The 20,230-nt window shown below is 45.7% G+C and overlaps 2 protein-coding genes across 4 annotated transcripts in view; one reads left to right on the top strand and one right to left on the bottom strand.

The window, feature by feature from the left end:
* Window positions 1-987: 987 nt before the first annotated feature.
* On the bottom strand, window positions 988-18,796 carry Rps24 (ribosomal protein S24). 2 transcript variants are annotated; one of them, XM_077684634.1, is made up of 6 exons: window positions 18,709-18,796; window positions 18,265-18,333; window positions 12,911-13,120; window positions 11,102-11,218; window positions 5,436-5,498; window positions 988-1,062 (listed from the first exon to the last, which is right to left on the bottom strand). In XM_077684634.1, the coding sequence occupies exons 1-5, from the start codon at window positions 18,709-18,711 to the stop codon at window positions 5,493-5,495; spliced, it is 405 nt and encodes a 134-aa protein (XP_077540760.1). In that variant the 5' UTR covers window positions 18,712-18,796; the 3' UTR covers window positions 988-1,062; window positions 5,436-5,492. The 2 variants fall into 2 exon arrangements, with proteins under 2 accessions (XP_077540760.1, XP_077540769.1); XM_077684643.1 differs by lacking the exon at window positions 5,436-5,498.
* Window positions 18,797-18,861: 65 nt separating this feature from the next.
* LOC144152974 (poly(ADP-ribose) glycohydrolase-like) overlaps window positions 18,862-20,230 on the top strand; it is a 44,286-nt gene continuing 42,917 nt past the window's right edge. Inside the window, exons 1-5 of one of the 2 annotated variants that reach the window (XM_077684592.1) lie at window positions 18,862-19,169; window positions 19,576-19,723; window positions 19,812-19,857; window positions 19,970-20,050; window positions 20,170-20,214. In XM_077684592.1, coding sequence (XP_077540718.1) covers window positions 19,611-19,723; window positions 19,812-19,857; window positions 19,970-20,050; window positions 20,170-20,214 — 285 coding nt within the window. In that variant the 5' untranslated portion in view covers window positions 18,862-19,169; window positions 19,576-19,610. Of the gene's footprint in view, window positions 19,170-19,251; window positions 19,485-19,575; window positions 19,724-19,811; window positions 19,858-19,969; window positions 20,051-20,169; window positions 20,215-20,230 lie in introns of those variants that run through there. The other variant, XM_077684584.1, reaches the window with a different exon arrangement.

Below are 20,230 nucleotides of genomic sequence, written 5' to 3' on the forward strand. Positions count from 1 at the left end.
ACTATTACGATAATTCGTGCTACCGAAAAATACATTTTGAACAGCTTAGCTTCGAGACATAATTCTAGGCAGCAGAAACTAAAGATCTCACACGCACCGAGGCCCTGATGAAACAAGCTCCGGCATCTTGCGGCTAACTACAGGCTACCACTTCTGATATTGCGCCTGTCAGCATGTGGGCAACACAACCAGCAAAACGCCCCCGGCTCCACGTGACAGGAAAGCCCGCTTTCAGTGCTGCGTACCGAACTGCTCATCCAATTGGGTGTAGGGCGGCCGACAGCACACGGCGCGCACTTCGCCCCGCAGCTGCAGCTGGCATGGCTGGTACTGAATGCGTGACGGGTGGCTTTGCCGCAAGATTTTGAAACACGGATAAGGGATAGACGCGCAACGCTGCTCCCTCAGGGAGCTCCAGCACTCCGTGGCCCGCTTCCATAGCAATACTGCATCACAGACAGCCCGAGAACGCAAAGGGGCATTGTGGGCTCAACTCGCGTAACCATGACCCGCTGCAAGCCTACCACCCGAGATGGAGACCAGCATAAAAAAAGTTTCGAGATTCCTCAAAATTTGTCCCTTCCCATCAGGTCAATGCTCTCTCCCAAAGCTTGATTTTTTCAAGTGGGGGTAAAGGAGGTGCACTCTACTGGGGTTGGGGGAAGGCGACCTACAGGGTGCAGAATATTTATCGGTCACTAGGTATAGATTTATGGGTGGGGGATTAAGTTCTGCGGGAGAGCTTTTTTTTTGCTGCAAATTTCTTGATACGAGACTAGACGATACATGTGCTTAATTCTTGGCAAGGGTCAATCAATCAAGCCACAAGATTGGTGATCTCACTGCTATAGACAGCATGGTAAGCTGGATCCCATCCAATTTTGACTGCTCTCGTCTAGTTTGTGGTTCACAGTTCAGAGCATGTTAATGTAAAAAGTCTTCAGTGCCAGGTTATTAAATGTGAATTGATTGGAAAAGGACACAATCTGTTGCGCTCCGCATTTATTGGAGATGGCCAGCATGGGTATGAGGTGGCAGAAACATCCTTGCGACTTGTGGTTACTGAAAGAGAAGAAAAGCACTGTTTATGTATAACAATCCTATAAACATTTAATGCAACTCATTGTGATGAATCACATATTTGTGTCTTGCCAACTAGAAAGACGTGCAACGTCAAAAAAGCAGAAGAGAAAGGCAAGTGAAGCACCAAAGCTGCATTTATATTTGGGGGCTAAAGCAAGATCCCCTGGGTCTACACACAGGCGTTATTCTGTAGTCAAAATAGCCACCTTAACTAACAGAGATCAAACCAGTGCTCAGCAACAGAACTGCACTGCAGCAACTGTTAATACCAGAAGTCGCTTAGAAGCAGTGCTGCCCTTGCACTAGAATGCATTTGGTGTCCTCTAGGCCATGTAACCTCCAACACCCTCACTACAATGTGTCAACATCTACCTGCCTGCTGCACAGTGACCACGAAGGGGCTTAATCCTTTTGCTCATCTCAGCAACAAAAACGGAAGTCCCGCCATGACAGTCCGGCCAGTGAATCCAATTCTGGCACCACTCAGTACCGCAACCGAGTCGTAGCAGCCCGCTCGTACACACATACTTTAACAGAACAGGGGCCCTATTCTCGAAACCGTAAATTCACTGCGAACTGTGAATTTGCCATAAGCCTTGTCTGGTTGGCTTTCAGTTTCGATCACATGCTTGCGGCTGACAAAGCAGCTGTGTGTGCTTTTGTCATTGACATTTCATGACGTTTACTAGCCCAAGTTTTAAAGTTTGCCCGATTTCTCTCTACTGAAAGCGCACAATTCTTGGCTAGCAATGAAAAACTAGACAAAATGCAGCGGACATGACAACTTAGGCCTATCTTTGCTATGTAACAACAAAACAGCTTGTATGACACACCCGCCTCTGTGATTGGCTGACAAGACATGGCGTAATATAAACCGTCAGCAGGAACAGCTTGCAAATGGCAGCTTCCATCGCCGTGAAATGGGGCAAAAAATTTCAGCTATCGTCGGCGCCGTGAAATCTCCGTGAATTTGCAGCAGGTGCAGTTTCACATGACGCGTGCTTTAAAACTTTTCTAGCGAAATAAATCGCAGTTTTGACCGTTTCCAAGTCAGCGTTAATGAGCATACAAATAATGTGCCGTATTTCGTTTTATGTTTGGCAATAAAATTACAATTGTTTGGCGTAACAGCACCATAAGAGGGCAGCACAAGCCTCTATATTACAAAGAACCAAGTAAGCTGATGGGTCACAGGGTCGAACTCAAGATAAAAATAAAGAAAACGGACAATTTTATTCATTACTGCGCCATAAACTTGGAACTTGATTGATTGTAGGGTTTAACGCGCCGACGCAACGCAGGTGATGAGGCGTGCCGTAGTGAAGGATTCCGGATTAATTTCGACCACTTCGGGACCTATCGTGCACCGAAATCTCGAACACACGGGCGTTTTTGCTTTTCGCCTCCACCAGAAAAGCAGCCGCCACAGCTGAGAATCTAACCCACAACCTCATGCTCAGCAGCGCAATGCCTCAGCCACTGAACCACAGCAGTGGGTCATTAACTTGTAACGTAGCACCAGAAGATAGCGTGGCGGCGGTGACAGCTAGGAAGGTGATAATGCAACAAAGCTTGTATTGAAGCAGAGAGCTCAACTACGCCACTAAAAGTGACTGAAATAAACAGATAAGGCAAAGATTGTGTGATGTTCTTGAAGTCTATTCCCGTCTTTCGTTCGCTTTTGGATCAACGTCACTTGACCACCTTACGACGTTAACCTGAAGAAATGCGTCTCCCTTGCCAGCCTCGGCTGCCGCCCTAGTTTTTATAATACATGCCAAGTGTTCCTATATCTTCTATGCACAATATTTGGTAGCTTGGTTGTGACCACCACAAGCTAAGCATCAAATTACACTGCACAGAGTCAGCTATATGTGCACCACGTCACCGATTGTCTACGTTTTACTTGTGGAAAAAAACATGGCAAATTCACCATGAATAGATGCAGTCGAGAATAGGGGCCCAAATATACAGAGATCATAAGCCTATTGAAAAGGACACTGAAGGGATTCTGTAAACCTTGTCAGATTACTTTTGCACAGACCAAACTCTGGAGTCCCCAGGCCATGTGTCGACCATTCTGGGCGTTTACATGTATTTAGTAAAAAATCAATCTGAACGTGCTGGTTTTTGTGCACCCTCCCAAATTTCTCATGGTTTCTGCGACGCTAACTCTTGCGAATTGGCTTGACTGCACGGCTTGCCAAGCCACTGACTGGTCGTCATAAGTTGACCGCAAGTGAGAACCAACCCGCAGCTAGATTTGCACCCTGAACAATGTGGCCGCACATTTTGTTTGTAGAGCAATTAAACAGAGTAAAGTCACTGAAGGCAAAGTAACTGCACATTAGTGCTTATGCAAACTGTGTACTGGCATTACGCTCTACTGGAGTTGTGTAAGCTGCATATGCCTGTGCAACTGGTATGCTTGCAGAAAATCTAAGGCCAAATCAAGGCACAAGGGACAGCAAAATGGTCCGGGTAATAAGAAAAGAACCCTTGCACCCGTAATCGCACGTGTGCCACATGGTCACTCATCCCGACAGTACAGCGAGCGGAGCGACCATGCACCCCAGCAACGAAGGGTGGGTGCGGTCGCTCTATACTCTTCCAATGTACTGTCGTGACAGCTAGCGAGTGAAAATGCAAACTACTAGAAAGATTAGACAGATGGCACGAACAATCCAGGCGCGCGAGCTTTGCGCTATGGTGTGAATTTTCGGCCGCACAATAGAGAACGTACCAGTACGTCAGCGGCACTGCAGAGGGGAAATGCGAAAACTTACCAGTACGCCAGTGACAGGCGAAAGGGTTACCTCTTCCCACAGATTTTCATACACTTCATCTAAAACACTACTGCTGACCCCTGAACACCTTATTGACATCTAACAAACTGGACACAGCATGACCAGTTTCCTTCTAACATACTTTGATAAATGCAAGAGAAAAAGAGAAAAAATAGACTGTCTCATTCGCCCAGTACAGTTTTCAGCAAAACCTTAAGGGACACACGAGTGCCAGAAGCAAGCCAGGAGACATGCAAGTGTGAAAGACGCGCATGCACATACCGAGTCTCGACGAGAAGTGCACGCCATGGCAGAGTGCAGAAATAGTTTGCTCAATGCTCGCTTCCCATAAGATTTTGCTGCTATAGGATGCCTGCAATATGCTCTGTCAAGTTTTCCCAGTACACTGTATACACGACTTAAACTTCACATGGATTAGGCTTTGTGCACTTGAAACTCCACATTCGTTGAAAGGGCCATGAAGACAAGATACTTCCTTTAATTTGAAAGAACTAGCCTTTGTTAGTTCACTCAGCCCCATTCCAGCCATAAAAGACATTTGGAAAAAAATAAAAATAAAATAAAAGCACAAAAACTATAGAAAAACTCATTTTGTGCTGCAGTGACGTAGGTAAATGGGGGGGGGGGGGGGGGGGGGGAAGAGTGACATAAGAGGTGAGCACTAACTTGATATCAGAGCGTAACTGCACATTAGCATTGAAGTGATGCAATCGAACATTACTAAAGGCCCGCTACAATCACCCAGTCATGTTTTTTGGCAGCCGTTTAGGCCAGCAGCCATCAGTCGCACAAATGAGGTTCTGTGACAAATTGCCGGAAAGTGGCTGGGGAGCTGCCCATTGTTTCATCAGTTTCTTTATATCTACGTTTGTTTGAAGTTTGCATTGAAATTAGAAGATTTTTTAACGAACAACACATATTTTGTCTTCAGGGCCCCTTGCATTGCACCTTGCCCCAGCTGTGACTGCCCACAAATTGGTACACTATAAACTTTTAAATTTGTTGATCTGAATGATTGTAGGGTTAAACACATAAAAGCTGCACCTGGCCTATGAAACACGCCATAGTGAAACACTCCAGATTAATTTTGACCACCTCAGAATCTTTTAACGTCCGCCAAAATCTCGACACGCAGGCATTTTCACTGTTCGTCTCCATCGAACATTTGCATTTGTACAAGCCAGCTAGACATTTTTAAGACAACCACAGATATTAAACATTGCACCCCCGTCACATGGGTACAACCTTTACGTCAACTGTACTGTTTTCATGAGAACTGCAGCGTTGAACATTTGAAAAGGCACTTCACAAGCAAATCTTTGCACCCATGTCGTCTGGTTAACCTCCCCATACAGCCCCTGTGTGCACAAAGACTGCCACCTTGGTGCAACAGCAAGTTCATGCAGTCCCTGTGCAGTGTGAACCAGGCAAGGCAATGTAGTCCCCAAGTCTGGAATGTAAGCACCTGGGGGCCCAACCAATCCAGACTGGGTTGGCACAAATGCAATAGCTCAAGAAAAGCAAGAGAAAGAAGGCAGCAGACACCTTGGAAGCACCACACCAGCCAAAGCCAACGACAGAGCGGAGCAAGCGAGAGCCCCCTTAGCGCTGCAAGACAAGAAGCAAGAGCACAGTGTCAGAACAGACGGCATGGTCACTGCTCTCTTCACAAGGAAAAAAACACCCTGTATCACGTGCACGGTAACACGATGAGGGCGACCAAGAGATCATGTTTATTGCAGGGCTTCACCCACACCTGCATTATTAGGGCACCTGACCCACTGCTATACTGTGATAAGCAGGCACACCAAATACTGTGGCTTAGTGCTATGCTAAAGCAGAAAACACAACTAACCCAACTGCATATGGCTAAAGCCAGTGTTTCTTTCACAAAAGCTGTGGATTCGCAAGAACAATAGGTGCTGTTTGCCCTTGCTTGCAACAGATGCTGTAGGGGTTTGTGATTGTATGCTTTTCAGCAACACTTTCTTTTTTCAGGTACTTTTCGGTCCTTAAGCCTGTTTTTCATGTAATGCAGAGACAGACACAAAGAATTCCGTGCAGAAATGAAAGTTGTTCAATTTGTAAATTTAAAAATACAAGCAAATTGATGCTCCTCCCTCTCTTTCCACTCTTCTCAATACATCGTATCGCGGGACCAATGATGACAGCAAAAATGCCGCGCTCTAAAAATTTGAATCCCCCGGTTGTCTGATTTGGAAGATTCGTTCCACGCTTCCTGACGAGATTGTTCGGCGGCACCATGCCAACCACGACCCGACGTTTAGCGCTGACAAGTAGAAGGCTGAGGCCGCCGAAGTCACCTGCCCGTCGCCATGTTGATGCGTGTTGCTCGGCTTATTTTTCTGAACTCTACCAGACTCTGTTCATAACAAGACCTACCTTGATATATGAATGCTTCTTTGAGAAACAATCTCATATACTGGTAAAAAAAAAAAAAAATCTTGCGAGATGCTAAAAAAAGAAAAAGAAAGAAAGAAAAGAAAAGAAAGCCTCTGTGGGATCGAACTACCGAACGTCAAAAGAAAAACCTGGCTCGTTAAAAAAGCCATGAAGACAAAACACAAGTTTGGTTCAATCAAAAGACTGCCTCGCTAGAATAATCATACTGACATCAGTTTTAACGTAAACTTCGCTCAAATAAGCTATATAATTAGAAAAAAGGGAATGGCCATGTGACCCACTTGCTCATTTCCCACAACAGAACCTATGATGTCATACCAGACTGCTCTGCGATTGGCAGAGGCCGGCAAAAGTAAACGCAAATTAGGCTGATCTTATAAGCTTGCAGAACGAGCTATTTGTGCTTAAATTTAGGGCACATTCTTTTAAAGCAATAAGAACGGTGGGACAAACAGTGGAAGTTACGAAAGCACATGTAAACATAGAAGTATTGATGCTTACTGCTTTTGGTAATGCGTGCACTATGCTTTGTTTAGCTACACAGCACTGCGGAGCTTTGGGGTTGTCTCAGACAACACTCGCCGATTGATGCAGGCAACAGCACTATGTTTCACGAAACGATTATTTTCTCCCACAACAAAAACAAGCCAGGTTTAAATACGGTCAAAAACAAACCAAAGGCAGAAAACGGCTTGCCTCGGTATGGTGGCGCCATATAGGTTCAGTAACGTAAACAAACGTGCGCAATCGGCTGCAGTAGAATACCTCGATGTCAGCGCCGCCATACAGGGTGGAGACACCCTTTGAATGGTGCCGTGCCGCCACAATTGGGTCAACGTGCTCAACGCATTGTTCTTTTCGTTTCCCACGAGACCCAGCAACTCCAAATTTTAACTTAAATTGATTAATTTTACAGTGAATAAAGCATCGTTTGCATCAGGACAAGTGCTGGGAGCACTATAAAACACGAAATCTTTCAAATAAAACAAACTTGTATTTTGTCTTTATGGCTCCTTTAACCCCACGGCCGTTCCAGCAACACGGCGAGTTGCAAGAATTTGCATGCTTTGCCTGGGCGGCAATGAATATCTTTGTGTGTGTGTAGTTTTTGTCGTTTTTCAGAAATTCTGGTAGTGATAACGTTTGTTTATCACAAACCGACCTTGCAGATTAGCTCCGTCACACTAATACTACGAGCACTTTAGTGAGAGCATATCGCACAAGCAAAAGCATATCGCGCAGTCACTATCTCCCCAACAGAGGCCAATTTAGTCGTGAAAGGTAACAGTCTTCTACCAAAATTAGCTTGGTTGAATTTTGCGTGGCCAACTGCTACTAGAGAGAAAAGGCGAGATTGTGTTTCGGTGAACCGAACGGCTGTTCCAAGTGCGAAAGCACGTCAACAAATGCCGGAACAGATTGAAAACCACGAAGGCGCCGACTGTTTTGACAGCCTTGCTGGCCACTTCTAGCATCAACACTGATATCTGCAGAGGAAAGACATCGTCACATGGAATGCAGATGGACGATTTGGCATAGATTTTAGCGAAGCGCGCAGGCACCGGGCGATGCTGATAGCGGTTCATTGTAACACGGCTTATAAGGGCACACAAGCGCTCGAAGCTGACAGTAGTGCCTGCCCTTTGGTAGTACTTGCAGTTAAGTTTTTATGCTTCTTTTAATTAAGGAAAGAATACAACCTAAAGAATTATTTAGGCTCGATTTGGTCGCTACACTGACATATACAAAATATTGCAAGCTCAGCCAATCGTAGGTTGCGCATGGTCCGCTTCCCGCGTTGCGTCGTCATATCTGGAGGCTTTGGGCGTGACGTAGGCACTGCCGCATTTGTAGATGTGAAAATTGATTAACGTTCTTAATTCCGCACCTAATGTGACAATTCTTTTTGTGTCTGTATCTGAGTGACAAACTAATCTGAGACTAATCTGCACCTACCTCACCAATTGGCGGGGAAATAATAATAATAATAAAAAAATGCAGCATGTATGCTGCGTGTGAACTGCTAACCCAATGAACTGTAAGCAAATTGCCCCAATATCAATCGGCTGTACCGGCTAAGTGTGGCCACTTTAGCACTGCTCAAAAGAGCTCATGCCGACCAGCAACACTGCATGTTGCCCCTATTTATAAAAAAAAAAGGGGGGGGGGGGGGGAAGACAACACATGGCCAACTTTTTGTTGGCTGTATGCACAAACGTTGGCTTAGTGCAGTTCAGTAATGACGTGTTTTGGTGTTGCAAAGAACCACTGCAATGTTCACAATTCATTGCTTTCAAAGACAGATAGATCCGTTGGTGCTAGTGCTAATTCTAGTCCGGTCAGAGTCGACACCCATATTGGTATGGCAGGTGACGTACAAGTGCTTGCGCATACGAATGACCGCTTGAAGAACGTGCAGCAGTTCCAGCAGCTGAGTGAGAGACACACAGTGGCCAGTGCTCTGGTGCCAACCAGCCCTCTTTGTAACCATTTGGAACCAACCTCCGAAACGCGGCGCTCATTGGGGCTCAGAAAAGTGGTGAAGAGGCACCAATGCAAAATACACCCTAACTATGTACGTCCCTGGTGCATACTAGGTGGTTTTCTTTCATTTCCACTACTTAAATACAAGCTAAAACGTTATTCATTTTCTCAAAACTTGCTTCACCTGATGTTGCAATCTTAGAGATGTTGCTTCAGGCTTCCTTGACTATCACCTAAATTTTTTTTATGAGAAATATAATGGAGTGAAATCAGTATGTACAGGTGCAACAAAAAGTAAGTGGAGCACGGCTTCGTGAAGTCAGAATAATTTCTATTTTGTGTGGCTGCCAGCATAAATAGAATACGCAAGGCCGGACTTTATTTTAGAATGACTTAAAAAGTCACTTCAAGGTTGCTGGCTAGGCACATGGTGGAGAAATCCCCTCAAAATCTCCAACCTGTCCTCCATTAACTTTTTATTTCACCTGTATGTACACATTTGCAGTTAACTCTACAAGCTGTCATTGTTCAATAAATAAGCAGCCTCAAAATTAGAGAGAAAAAACTTTTAGATGCTTAGGAATGATATATGATGACAAAACTAACTACAGATACCTGGAATCGGACCCCCAACTACACTGCAAATCCAAAAACACCCCCCCCCCCCCTCCCAATGAAAATTGCCGATACATGAAATATGAATGCAAGAAACATTCCGGTGGCAATGGTAGCTCGCTGCCCTGCCAGCAGGACTGGGCAAAAGTGCAGCCAGACTATTGCGCCCCCAATGCTGGTATTGGTTGGCACTGTACCGGGTAGGTACAGGACGTCGCAGCCCGCCACTTCCTACTATTTTGCAGGATTTTGGGCAGTGCGAAAAGACGCAACACCTACTAACTTGACGCAAAAAGCCTCAAAATTTCAATAAGATTTTCGAGCCACTTTAGCCAATGGGTGGGGCTAGTTGCTTAGAGTGCAAAATTATTACACATAGCTATCAAACACTGCACTTGGAAAGATTGCATGGAGAGAAACAAGACACAAACAGCCCTCTGGCCCGTATTGGCAAGAACCTTTAAACAAAAAAGTAAACAAATACAATCCAGCATGCATGACAATTGAATATGATGCAATGCACCGTTTACTTCCTTTCCACTTTGAAAGTGTTTCCACATTAGCAATTACATGATGCTGGTGTACCAAAGAAAAATAGCAAAACTAATCTCACTAAAGAATCAGCTCCATTCTCGAAATTCAGAACACCCATTGCTGCCTAGAGCACCGCAGAGAATCCCAGCAACTCTTGTCTAACAATGGAGACAAGCCTACCCCTTATACTGAGGCGTACAATGTTACATAAAAAAGGAAAGGTGCACAATTCCTCTATATAATTTCTTAGTGAACTCAAAATACTGGTAAACATTTCAAAACCTTAAAAATCTACTTGAAAACACCTTCTTAAAGCCCAAGTGCACTGAAATCTCACCTTGGTCAAATTTACTTTGAATGTACAGTACATACCACCAAACCAACTGGGACACGACTACACTTGGTTACAACTCAAGAACGGCACCACCTCATGTAGTGTATCACTCCGCCAAAGCGCCGGACCCGCGATGTCAGTGCGCGCGCGTTTTGAAAGGGGTTTGCTATGAATGCGTGATATCGTCTGCCTTGTCTCACGCAGTTTGTCGTCACTGGAGTCGTTTATAAGCATGTTAAGTCCAAAAAATCACAGGAACGGCTCACGCCATGTTCAAAATATTCCCAGTAATTCCCTACTTGCACCGTGCGGAGAAACATCCGGCTACGGTGATAAGGCACAGCAGCAACTTCCGGTGCCGTTCTCAAGTTGTCACCGAGTATAGTAGCCTTGTGAAATGCGGTGTCAAGTCCCCCTGGACGCGGTTCTAGGACTGCGGCAAGGGCAAAGCATTGCACGCATGTTTGCTCTAACTGGCCGGCCACCTGCCGCCGTTTGCTCACCAGCTGGAACATCACTTCGGCCTGGCTGTAATGGCTGCGCTTTCCTCAATCTGTTTCAAAATCTCGGATTTTTGATGGTCATTTGCACCGCAGATATGCAAATTTCAGCTGTCATATACTGCGTCGTCTTGCAGTCTTATTACGCAGGCTATACGGAAACATTTTTAAGGAGGTTCAAATTTTGAGTGCAGTTGGCCTTTAAAAGGGTGGTTAGCCAGCATCTGCCTTATCAACTGAATAGACTAGAAAAGTTGCAACGTGACATCTACGAAGTGCTACAAGGTCAAAAACAGGTGACCCAGAGATGTGTGGCTTACCTTCTTTCCACTGGCCGCCCCAACCTTGGCCTTCTTCGTTCCCCGAACCTTCTTCATACGGTTCTTGCGTTCTTTCCGCTGTTTGCGGCCTGTTCGGCCCTTTTCGCCCAGGCCATTCTGCGTACAAATAGAACGGCCCATGCAAGTTGTAAGTCAATGGCTCATTCTGCCCCTGTTGTGTGGAAGTGTATACGGTGAATACCAGAATTAAGAACAAATACACACAACAAATGCACTGACTAAAACACACGTTTGTCCCATTTTACTGATGCTTTTGGCTGCTGGTGACACTACCATACCACCAAACCGCATCAGACCTTTAAAGGAGGGAGCAAGTTTGCCATGAAAACTCACAACTATTGTAAAAGAATGGCCCCCATTTCTTGACCAGACAACTGATTTTTGTGGAGTATACATTGTGGGGATGGACGTTAACGTGGACAGTACCCATTATGTGGGCACACACAGCCCGTGATCCTCTTTCCCAGAGGGGCAAAAATTACTCCTCACACCCTCTCTCCCTGCAAGGGGGTACGGGTTGACCAATGCGCGGCGGTCCGTGGGACCCAAGGAGCGTGGGGTAGTGGCCCGCTTAAGAAACTCACTCGCAGCTGCGCGCCCTTACTGCCGCACTGTGGAAATCCACGCATTAAAATAAATTCCGAGGCGCTCCTTCGTCCTCCCGGAGTGACTGCACATGCGTGGTGAGGGACAACCCTGCCTTACGGCTTGGCTCGCTCGAACCTGTCTGTGGTGGGCATCTTGGCAGCCTGTGCTGCAGTAGACAGGTAGGTCCCACAACATTCTCTATCCCAAATGAATCACTTCAAGCACCTTAAATTGAAGCGATTTTTCTGACAGGGCCGCAAGAACGTTTGAAAGCAGAATTTTTAGATCTACCAGTCTTATGTACGCTGCCGAAACAAATGCAGGCAGCCATGACAGTGAGCCGTGGGGCAAGATGCATAGAACTGTACGCAATATAAAAAGGTATTTAAACACTTGTACCCAGATAAAATGACAAAATGCACTCTTTCCTGTCCCTTCACGTGGTTTTTCAACCACATATTGAAACAGACAGACGTTTGTATATGTACAGTAGTGTCACGTTTAGACTCTACATTGTGCCAGTTTCCACATCTCGGGAAGTTTAGGGCCAAATGAAAATTATTGCTGCCAATTGATCTAGAAAATTTCTTGTATTTACCCCTTTATACAAACTGCTGGCTATCATATGAGCCAGAAGACATGCACTCCCCAAAAATCTGTGGTCTGTCCTTTAACTGGAAGCTCCACGGCATGTTAAAGCACCTTGTCTGGTTCTGACATAACTGGATTTTCCATGTGCACACAATAGGTTGCAGCTACTCTAAGGCTTCGTTTAGCACCTCTATCAGGTCGTTTACAGATGGTCACAAGACCAAATAAAAGCTTTAAGGCAAGGCGCAAGGCTGAGTCATATCAGGGTGACAGACATAGTATTTAGTGGAAAGGGTCCACAGTACAACATAACGTTAGGATGACGAGAGCAGTGGCTGCATGATGAAACGGTTCCCACGAGAGCCTAAAACAAGGATTAGGGATGTGATAGCTCGTTGTGGGATTCAAGCTGAAAAGGCATGCTCCGAGCATTGATTCTAGACTCTTCAAAAAAGAAAGAGAGAGAGAGAGAGAGAGAGAGAGAGAGAGAGAGAGAGCTCTGGATGGGTGTAAACAAAAAATATTCCCGCCTGCTAACTGGGACTGCAAAAAGTGAAAATGCCAGACACTTCTTGCATACTTGGTTGTTTACTGTAAAGGAACCCTCACCCTGCAAAGCCTGTACTTCGGCTCGAACTTCTTGGCGAAGTCCAGGGTGTCATAGATGAGGGCAAAGCCTGATGTCTTCCCACCACCAAATTGGGTACGGAAGCCGAAGCAGAACACCACATCAGGTGTGGTGTTGTACATGGTGCTCAGCTTCTCCCGCACCTCCGTCTTGGACACTGTGCCCCGGTTGGGGTGGATGATGTCCACTACCTGGAAAGGAGAAACCCCATAGGTGTTGCGCTCCACAAACAGGGCTGCTGATCCCAGATCAGTGTGGCAGGTGCTTCCATCAGCCATAGACTAAGTCATCAGCCATACTAAGCCATAGACGAGCGTCTCGTGAACACTCAAAAGGAGAACCTATTCTGTTAGGACAAACTCTGCTCGTCCATAGCAGTTTGGAGACGCTTTGGCAAGGACGACTTCTGCTTGCTGGAGAACACCTAAGGTGTTACCAGACCCTAGTCGCAATAGCTTGGCTGTAACCAGAGATTTTAGAGGAATTAGGACTCATCGCTCACACAAAACACACTGCAAACCTCAATGGCCTTACACCTAGACCTTTTTCCTCTGGAATAGGTGAGAAAATTTTAACCTGGTAATTATCAGTTCGTGCTTGTAGTTGGAGACAAGAAGACTACGAAATAAAGGCCCAGATCAGAGCTGCTGAGCACGGCCTCCTAGTGCTCCTCAATGGTTATAGTGGGCGCGGACCCTGGGAGCCTGCCCATACGATGAGAGATGGAGTAAAGTGCTGACTGCACAGGTAGCATGCCACGAATGTAGGCTTGGGTGTATGTCAGACAGGCTAGATTGGGGAAAGTGTTTGTAGCTAATGCCAAATGTGCACTTTGGTGTTGTCAATTTCTGGTTCACAGGTGAGGAGACTCAGTGGGAAAGGTGGTGGTGGTGTCAAATGTGACCAGGCAATCGCTTGCAGATCATGCACAGATATAGCGATTGAGACGGCTCTGCCCGGATTGCCAGTTCTCGGGCCTATTAATGGGCAGTCTCATGGAATTCCCTCAAGGATGGAGTGTGCAGGTGCCAAGGTTAAGTATGTCTGGTCTGGGGATATGGGTGGACAGTTTCCTAGAATTTTGAGTGCCACTCGTGATCTGCCAAAGGCAAAATTTTGAATTGCAGTCTTTGAATCAAAAGTGACTGTCTGGGGGGTGGGATTCCACATGAGGGCTAAGGCTATGGCTGTTGCTTCTGCCATTTGAGCAGGTGGCTAGTATTGTCAGAGTTCACAAGTCTTAGAGAGGTCCATTACAGGACTGTGCACACATTGTGGTGTCTGCATTCTCCTGCATTTACATAGATTGTGTCTGGACTAATGCTTTGTATTTTATGGAGTGCTTCAGCCCGATTCTCCAGACCATGTGACGTAAGGAGAAACAGGGTGCATGTTGCGTGACAAAGGTTTGATATTTAGCCTTGAACGGAGGTGTGTAAAGTTGGTGAGGTGTCCAATAGATACCTCCTGGAGTACGTGCCTCCCAGCAGCTGATCGCGAGCCTTTCGAACTGGTCGTTACGCGAGTGCGCCTCTACAAGTTCTCGGACTGCATTATGGAGGCCTAAGCCCTCGTAAATGGGTAGTGGATGTGCCGGGGATGAGGCAAAGTGCAAGTTTGCACACTCGTCTAATAAGTGAATCAACCCGTTCTAGATCTTGCCTGACTAAGCAAAGGTAAGAATGTAGACCTTCCCATTTTCTTTCAAACTTTTATGGTGATTTGTGATACAGCCAAACTCGATCTAACAAAACCCGATCTTGCGAACAAATTCAGGTTCCCCTGCAGGTGCCTATACGGCTCATTGCTTTTATGAATTCTAACTAACGAAATAGATTCAGCGCCATTCCCGATTTAACGAAGTATTCTGATAAACAGACATTTAAAAAGGAGCAATTTTAAATGTTTTGTCAGAACACTGAAAATTGTGCCATGTAAGGGAAAAAAAAAATTGAGGCATCTAGTTGCATTTTTATGGAGCTGTAAGAGATACAGCGGTCCCAGAAATGCGCACAAGAGACGTCAGAGGATACTGACAACACAAAGTGCTGAAGATCCTCTACCCACTCCAGGCCAGGTGATGGACACTATTGCACTTGTTCAGGCGCCTTGCTGACCGCTCCAAAGGGACCGAGGTCGCGTTGAACGCACTTGACGGCTACGAAAAGCCTGTCCACCCAATTCTAACAAAACACATGCAGGCAAAAATCAGTGGTCTTTATGCAAGGAAATAAATTCACTTCCCCCTGGAACCCCTAGCGTTTTGTAGTGGCAGGCGAATGCGGCGGCCGCTGCAATTACAGTGTCATGGTAGCTGCTGGGACGCGCGTCCCTTTAGACATTGAATTTACGGAATACACTGCCTGTAAAGGAAGTCCCGATTTTATGAAGTTCTTGATTTAACGAAATGACTCGTGGTTCCCGGTAACTTCGTTAGATTGGGTTTTAACTGCACTGCGTATTAACTTGGCTGTTTGAGCTGCATTTCTTTTTATGCAATTTAAAATTCTCCACTGGTCATTATGAATTACCAACCCAAGCACCCAGACGACCGAGACTTCTGGGATGGGTGATGTGTAGTTGATGTTTGCCTTTTCTGACTTATGGGGTTGTGGTGATGGCAAAAGTAACTTTGGGAGCACATGAGAGCAAGTCCTGCTTAAGTACCTGGATGCCTTTCTGGAGGATTTCTTTATGCGGGTCACTGCTTTTGCTTGCTCAGTGTAATTACATTTGCATATTCGGCCGAGTTTTTGTGGTTTTGTTAGAATGGTTCGATTAAATGGAAGGAGCTGCATGACGGCTCCCTGGGGAGTGCCGAGACCCCCTACGTCAATGGCAGGGGTGCTAAGGGGCCATGAAGATAACGCAAGTTTGGCTCGTTCAAAAGAATGCTTCGTTAGAATAACGCTAATACCACTTTTAACGCAACCTTCACTCAAACAAGTTATATAAATAGAAAAACGAGAATGGCCATGCGACCCACTAGCTCATTTTCCGCTCTAGAACATACGACGCATCATGGGCAGCTGTGCGATTGGCTGAGGCTGGCAAATGCAAGCTATGCAGGGCTTATAAGCTTGCAGGACAAGACAAACTATTTGCGCTTAAATTTATCGCATATTGTTTTTGCCAAATCTTTCGAATAAAACAAACTTGTATTTTGTCTTCACAGCCCCTTTAATGCCACCTACGTGAAGGGAGGCCGTTATGTTTGAAAGTCTTAACCGTAGTTGTGGATTCAGTGCTCTGGGTTCACTTAGTAGGTCTAAGAACTACACCATGGGTGGGATTGTCAAAGTCCACAGTTAGAATTGCAAAGGAGTTGCAACTGTTTGTACTGGGTTACCCATAATATGGTGGTAAAGCTTGAGCACGAAGTCTTGGGTAGACATGCTTGGCCAGAAATAGACCATGGTGTGTGGGAATAGAAACCACTGCCCCTTCAGTATGCAACAATTCCCCAGTATTTGTAGTCTGCCTTGTCCAAACAGGCAGTTAACCTCGTCACTCGTCTCGGGCTACTGCCAAAGCTCCAGCATGAGTGTCCTGGTCGGCATGATTTTGTTTTGTTGTCAGACACTCAATCCACATACAAAATGCAGAGGGACGCAGACACTTGTCCTTGCCTTGGCAGCAACCAGAGTAAAGTTGTCGATGCATGCCAATTACAAACTCACTCAATACATTTGAAGCAGAGTTAACATGGAGCCTGCCATGCGACTACAGCATCCAAAACTGGTCGCCACGAAGCTCATGTTTTTGTATTCAATAGCTCAAATAAAGATCGCCCAGCAAATCATTCTATTGAATTATTTTTTAAGTGTACAGGGGGGATTAAAAGTAATACGAACAGAGCACGCAGCCTCCGACGCATGCCTCACAGTCTTACTGCACTGAACTGCGCACATGCGTAGTTCTTTCAGGGCCTTTGAGTTTGGCCTACTGTTAGGGGAAATGCTTGATAAAGAATCGACGCCGGTCATTTATATAAAGGTGTCTTTTTATACTCTGTCGCCCGTGAGCGCCCTGTTATCTAGTACATTCGGGAACCAAGCGCACAGCCGGCTGATTGCAGCTAGCATAATGCCCTCCAACGATCATCCTGCTCAGTGGCGACGCAGCTTGAAAAGACACCTCAAAATAAACCAGCATGGCTTCTTGATCAAACATTTACCGTTAATGCAGGCCACACTCGAACACTCCCGAAGAAGTGCGCATGCGCGCAGTTAATTGACGTTGCAGCCAGATGGTGCAGCATACGTCGGAAGCTGTGTGCTCCGTTGTTCGCATTCCTTTTAGTCCCCCCTGTAGATATGTGCAGTGGCACAAGACTACTGGGCACAGTACCGGTTTGCTGCAACCAGTAATTCACAGCCCCAAGTTTGCAAGCTCTGCAATTAAGTTGCCTGCTGGCATCAGCAAGAACTATATTGCATAGCTTCATTGCAGCTCTGCACCATCTGGTTCTGCAGTTTCGACAGTTGCGCCGTTTTAGTCAATGTGAACGGTTTGCACAAGTGGCAATTACATGAGGCATTAACATTCTCAACCGTTCAAATATACGTAACATTCTAGTCGCATTAGAGGAGATACTTGACGTGGGCAGCACAAGCAGCTACAATTCTCTCGTTTTATTCGTGGTTAATGTCCTGCTTTGTTTTCGCAAGATCCTCTTTTCACAATTTTTTTTTTGTCAAGACACGGCTCAGCAAATGGACGCCGGTTATCGGATCTAGTCATCTCTGATCAAGTCGCTCCCCCGCGTAGCGCTGTCTTAACCTACGTGAGAACTTCTCATTACGATGGAATATTCATGGGTCAATGCGGTATCACCAAACCATATCTGTGATTTTTTTTCCCTGACAGATGCGGTTACTGATCCAGATCGACCACAGAAATTCAAGTCGGAATGCAGAACCTATCTGAAGCCATTCTTCGCAGATTAGAAGTTACGATAACGAAGAATTCAGCAAAACATGGCAAACAAGGCGCGAATTCGGCGCAAACCTACAAGGCAAATATAGGTCAGGATCACGCATTCGAATTTTGTTTTACACGCCGAAGAAACACGCCATTGCGGAGGACTGGGATTCCGAGTTCGCGGAAACGTCGCACACGGAGGTTTGTTTCTCCCAATTACTAGAAAAACACACAGCCATCGGGACTAGAAATCAAACCTGCGACCCCATGCCCCGCAGCACAACGCCTTAGCAAGCAAGGATAACCACTACAAACACGTTGCTGCCCAAGCTGGCACTCGCGCGTGATCGGCATCAGCAGCCACATCACGAATCACGTCAAATATAGCAATGTATAGCACAAGCATTCTTACCATTTGTTTTCTGCATAACAAACGATTTGTCATGTATTTGCGGGTGCGCACTGTGACAGACGAGTCCGCCTGCAACACAAGACATGTTAAGACATGTTACAGACGAACTACCGGCTGCAAAAAAAGCCCTATACAAGTTCGAGGCACACGATTTCTTTTCTTTAGGTGCAGTAAAATGAGACAAACATCCCTTTTAAGTTTCCACAAATTGTTTCAACTTAATACTGTACGAATAAAAGGCTTCTTTACAATAACATTCTCGCAAGCGGCTTCGCACCAGTGGGATTGTACACTGCGATATGTATTATTCCTAAGACCTTCATCCTTAATAAACGGGTTAACAATAACATCGGCACCTGGCATTTCAATTCACAGCAAAATCATACGCTTTCAGTAAACATAATCGCAGATTAAATTGGATTTTCCGTGGCACATCACACTTACCATGTTCACTTTGTCAACGAACGGCGCCGGAAAAGGAGGTTGGAAGAGTCGTAGTCTGGGGACTTAGTTATGTGAGAGCCAACGCTAGGCGGCGTGCGCGACTTCCGTTCTTTGAACTTGTGGCTGTTTCTGCTATCGAGAGTACACAATCTTGCATGATAGAAGCCGATTAAATAAGCATTGTAGAGCCGTAATTGAATATGTTTGCGTGCGTAACCTGAAGTGTCAGTAATGACAGTTGCCATGGCGGAAAGAAATAAGGGTAGCTCACGCTTGCGGACCGTTTGCGCACTTGGAGAAAAAGTACCTTTGGTACCTTTGCATGTATTTTGTTTTGTAGGGACAGTGATGATGATAACCTAATAATGCTCGCTGTTGGGCGAATTCGTTCATGTTTCTGCCAAAAAAGGGCGCATGAAGATATGACACACGAAGAGCGGACAGGACTAACGCTTCTTGCGGTGTGTGTTGTGCGAATTTTTTACGCTTTATTCCAAAAGCCAATGATGATGATGATGTTTTTTGTAGTCGTCTTGTCGTTTTTTTGTTTCGTGTTTCCTTTCGTGTGTAAACCCACTGTGCTGCCCCGTGTGTACACACATCGGCTGTCAGCTGTGAAACAGTCATTCAAGCAAACGAAAATTGGCATTGTATATATTTTAAAATGTGCTGAAACAAGATGAGCGATGATTTAGGGCCAAGCAAAAAGCGTTTTAAGCAAGCTGATCTGAAGTCGTTCCTTACTACGATGCGAGAAACACGTGAAAGTTGCAATGGTACGGCCCTTTTTGAAGCATCCCACCGACATCTAAATTTCTAGCCACGCGTCTAGCATAAATTCGGCAGTGATACTGTTCTCTCTTCTAGGTGGGGACTCGGAACCAAAAACACATGGGAGTTCAATGAAGTGCCGACAATCGTCAGGTGTTGAAAACAAAGAGGAGCCGATAGCGGCCACTGAGTGTAATCCGGAAGACTTGGAAGATTTCGACTCGTCGCAGGAACTTTTTCCCGGGTATGCCAGACCAGCATCGTGTGCAACTGTGCATGTAGTGTTTTCTGTGATGTTCAAAGACCAAGCTTTGAAATGCTGTGTTTCACAGGCTTGGGGCTCCCGATTCGTCATCTTCGGAAGGTACAGTTGTTGATGTAAGCTCACGTTTACGTATACGCGCCGAACAGTCTAATATTTTGCACGCTGATTAAGTGATAAAGCACTGAACTGGGTAATGAATGAAACCCCCCGCTTCTCCACCCCCAGGCAAATGACGCTCTTTTTGAGAGCGCCAAGCAGAGTCGAACTTCTATTGACTCTTCAACTGTGAAAAGCGCAGACGTTGACGTAAGTTTTGTCTCTCTAAGTGCGTTGGCAATTGTTTGAATGAGTGAATGAATGAATGAATGAATTGCAGCCGCGTCATTCGAGCGTTTCTACACGTTGGCCACATCATTTTTCCGCAGGGCCGCAAAACAGTGGACAGAACGCTGAAAGAAGCGGACGTTGGCGTAAGTGTTGTGTTCT

Source organism: Haemaphysalis longicornis, unplaced genomic scaffold (genome assembly GCF_048455015.1).
Source record: "Haemaphysalis longicornis isolate Haplotype H1 unplaced genomic scaffold, Haemaphysalis longicornis Haplotype H1 scaffold_1, whole genome shotgun sequence".
Taxonomy (NCBI): domain Eukaryota; kingdom Metazoa; phylum Arthropoda; class Arachnida; order Ixodida; family Ixodidae; genus Haemaphysalis; species Haemaphysalis longicornis.